This window comes from Tarenaya hassleriana, unplaced genomic scaffold (genome assembly GCF_000463585.1).
Source record: "Tarenaya hassleriana unplaced genomic scaffold, ASM46358v1 Cleome833, whole genome shotgun sequence".
NCBI classification, from domain to species: domain Eukaryota; kingdom Viridiplantae; phylum Streptophyta; class Magnoliopsida; order Brassicales; family Cleomaceae; genus Tarenaya; species Tarenaya hassleriana.
The window spans coordinates 9,030-11,498 of NW_010970769.1; the positions used below are offsets into that span (position 1 = coordinate 9,030).

Genomic DNA, 2,469 nt, shown 5'->3' on the forward strand with positions numbered 1-2,469 from the left:
TTTCACCATCCATCGCTTCATCCCTTCTTCCAGCATATAAACCACATTCCCAGCTTCTATCCCTCTCTCAAGACCCGTTTCGACATCTCTCAGTTTTTTATTTGAAACGTCGAAGCAACTCTCGAACTTGCATCTAGCGCATTTACAGCAGAATCCCCATGAACCCGACATCTCTTTTCGCTTGTCGAGTGGAGAAAGCACATCAAAGTAAGCAAATGTGATCTCTTCTCCGATTTTGATGTCTCTTGAGGCATGGACCATGACGTAATCTCCCACGTGCAAGAGCCTTGAGTTAGGAACACAGGAATGGTTGATGAATGATGCAAGAATCCATAGCCCTATTCCATAGTAATCCTTGTTCTTCCCCATGACTTCGGCTGAGACAGCATCTTCCACCAGAGAATTCACGTCCAGGATGCTCATGAGCCTTTCCATATCCACTTTCACTTTCGTGGCATAGTCACTTTCATACCCTTCAGGCCTGAAGAGAGATATGTCTGGGATTTCCAGATTCTCCTCTTCTTGTCCGGTGGACAGTGTTGACACCAACCGATGGGTTCTCTCACATCTTGTCATTGATTGAGTAACCTCGTCCACAAAATTCTTCCACATAACCAATTGAGCTTTTTCGCTTGAATCTCCAACTCCTAAGATCGCTCTCTCTGTTGCAACAGCTTTTGTGACAAAGATCAATGTTCCTGGGCAAAAATTCTTCACTGCAAACAATCCACGACCGCTAATCTCAGATTTCCTAATCTCAACTGACCCAATAAACTCAGCAAGTTCCGGTGATTTCCCACGAAACCCACTTAAGATCCAATCCGACAGATCGAAAGCTCCCGTCTTTGCCCGTAACTCGAGCATCTTACATTTCTCCAGATACCCATTAACAGTTTCCAAGTTATCGCCCGATTGAGGGTCGAGCAGAGCCTTTTGAAAGTAATCCAAGGCCGACGAATACTTGCTCAAGCTGAGCAAAATCTTACCTTTACAAAGAAGAGTCTTGAAATGGGTTCTTTCAATCTCTAGCGCTTGATCGCAATCGCCAATAGCCTCGGAGAAATCACGGAGCCTCGTCCTCGCCTCGGCCCGGTTGCAGAGGGCCAAGCAGAGAGATTTCCGGAGCTTCGCGACTGAATCCGGATCCGGGTCGGGTCGACACTTCCAAGATATCTGGTTCCGACAGAGATCGATGATCTGGGTGTACACTTGTACAGATTCTTGCCACTCTTCCCGGAGAAGAAGCTCGGTCGCTTTCGATCTGAGGCTTTGCAAGAGCTCCTCCTCCTCCGCTGCTCCTCTCATTCTGATTTTGTGGATCAACTAAATTCGAAAGTTTCTGGCTTTGTGTTTTCCGATCTTGATCATTTCTTGTAGATTTAAATTACAGGGCTTTGTAACGGTCGGATTTTGCAACACCGGGTTCTTTTCTCTTTCTTTCTTTTTTTTTAACCTCACTTGGGCTTTTTTGTCCCCCACATGTTGTAACCGCAACGGCTATTTAATCCTTTATGAGGTTAATGATGTCTGATATTATATCTTTACATGATTTATATTTTCCACGTAATTTGAATCTACGATATGTTGAATTATAACCTCATCGAGTGCAACCACGACCGTTTTCAAGAGCTTCGGTTAAGTCCGTTTAGATCGATTTGATTTAATTTAGTATGTTTAGTAATTGCATAAAAAATATATATTTTTTGTTTCTTGTTTCATGAACAACAATAGAAATTATTCTAAATTTACCCTCATGAATTCTCATTTTCTATACCTTTGTATATTGTTCAATGTTGGGCCTGAAGATTCAGCCCAAATCCTTATTATAAGAATATTAGGCCCAAATGATCTGAAGTTAAGTGGGTTGATATTAATATATATATATATAAATCACGAGAAGTTTTGGTCTTCCCTTTTTTCTTTTCTCTTCCCCTACCATCTTATTTGTCATGAGAAGTTGAGAACACATTTTTAAAGATAAATAATAAATGGGATAATATATATATATATATATATATATCAATTTAAAAGAATCATATGTAATAATTCCATTCTTTCCAATGAAACTAATAATTTGTCTCTGTTTTGTCTTTTTTTAAAGAATGTTCGTTATGATTATTTTTTTTAAAAGGCTCAGCAATACAATCCAAAACTCGGCGCGTTGAGATATTTTGGACTGACTAACCTTCCAATTAAGGGGCGCTGAATGATTGTGTGTAGATAAGAACCAAGAGTTAAAATAGTAAGCCCTAATCCAATTCATTAAGCGTAATCCCACGTGGGCTTTTTGTCCTCGATCCTTATCCTAATGCCTTTGACACGTGGCAGAAAACTAGATGAGCTGGTCCGAGGACCCCGTGGCGTGCCATGTTTGTGTGTGATTTGATTACTAGAAATAAGTGAAACCAGAAGCTCTCCCAAATGCATCAGAAGTGTTCTTCTTCGGGAAATTTTGTGTTGATTGACGAA

The 2,469-nt window shown here is 40.6% G+C and overlaps 1 protein-coding gene across 1 annotated transcript in view; it reads right to left on the bottom strand.

The window, feature by feature from the left end:
* The window catches only part of LOC104803358, a 1,912-nt gene extending 491 nt beyond the window's left edge, over positions 1–1,421 (bottom strand). Inside the window, 1 exon segment of the mRNA XM_010527289.1 lies at positions 1–1,421. This exon segment is cut by the window's left edge and continues 18 nt beyond it. Within this exon segment, the coding sequence (XP_010525591.1) occupies positions 1–1,305 (1,305 nt within the window). The 5' untranslated portion in view covers positions 1,306–1,421.
* Positions 1,422–2,469: the final 1,048 nt, after the last annotated feature.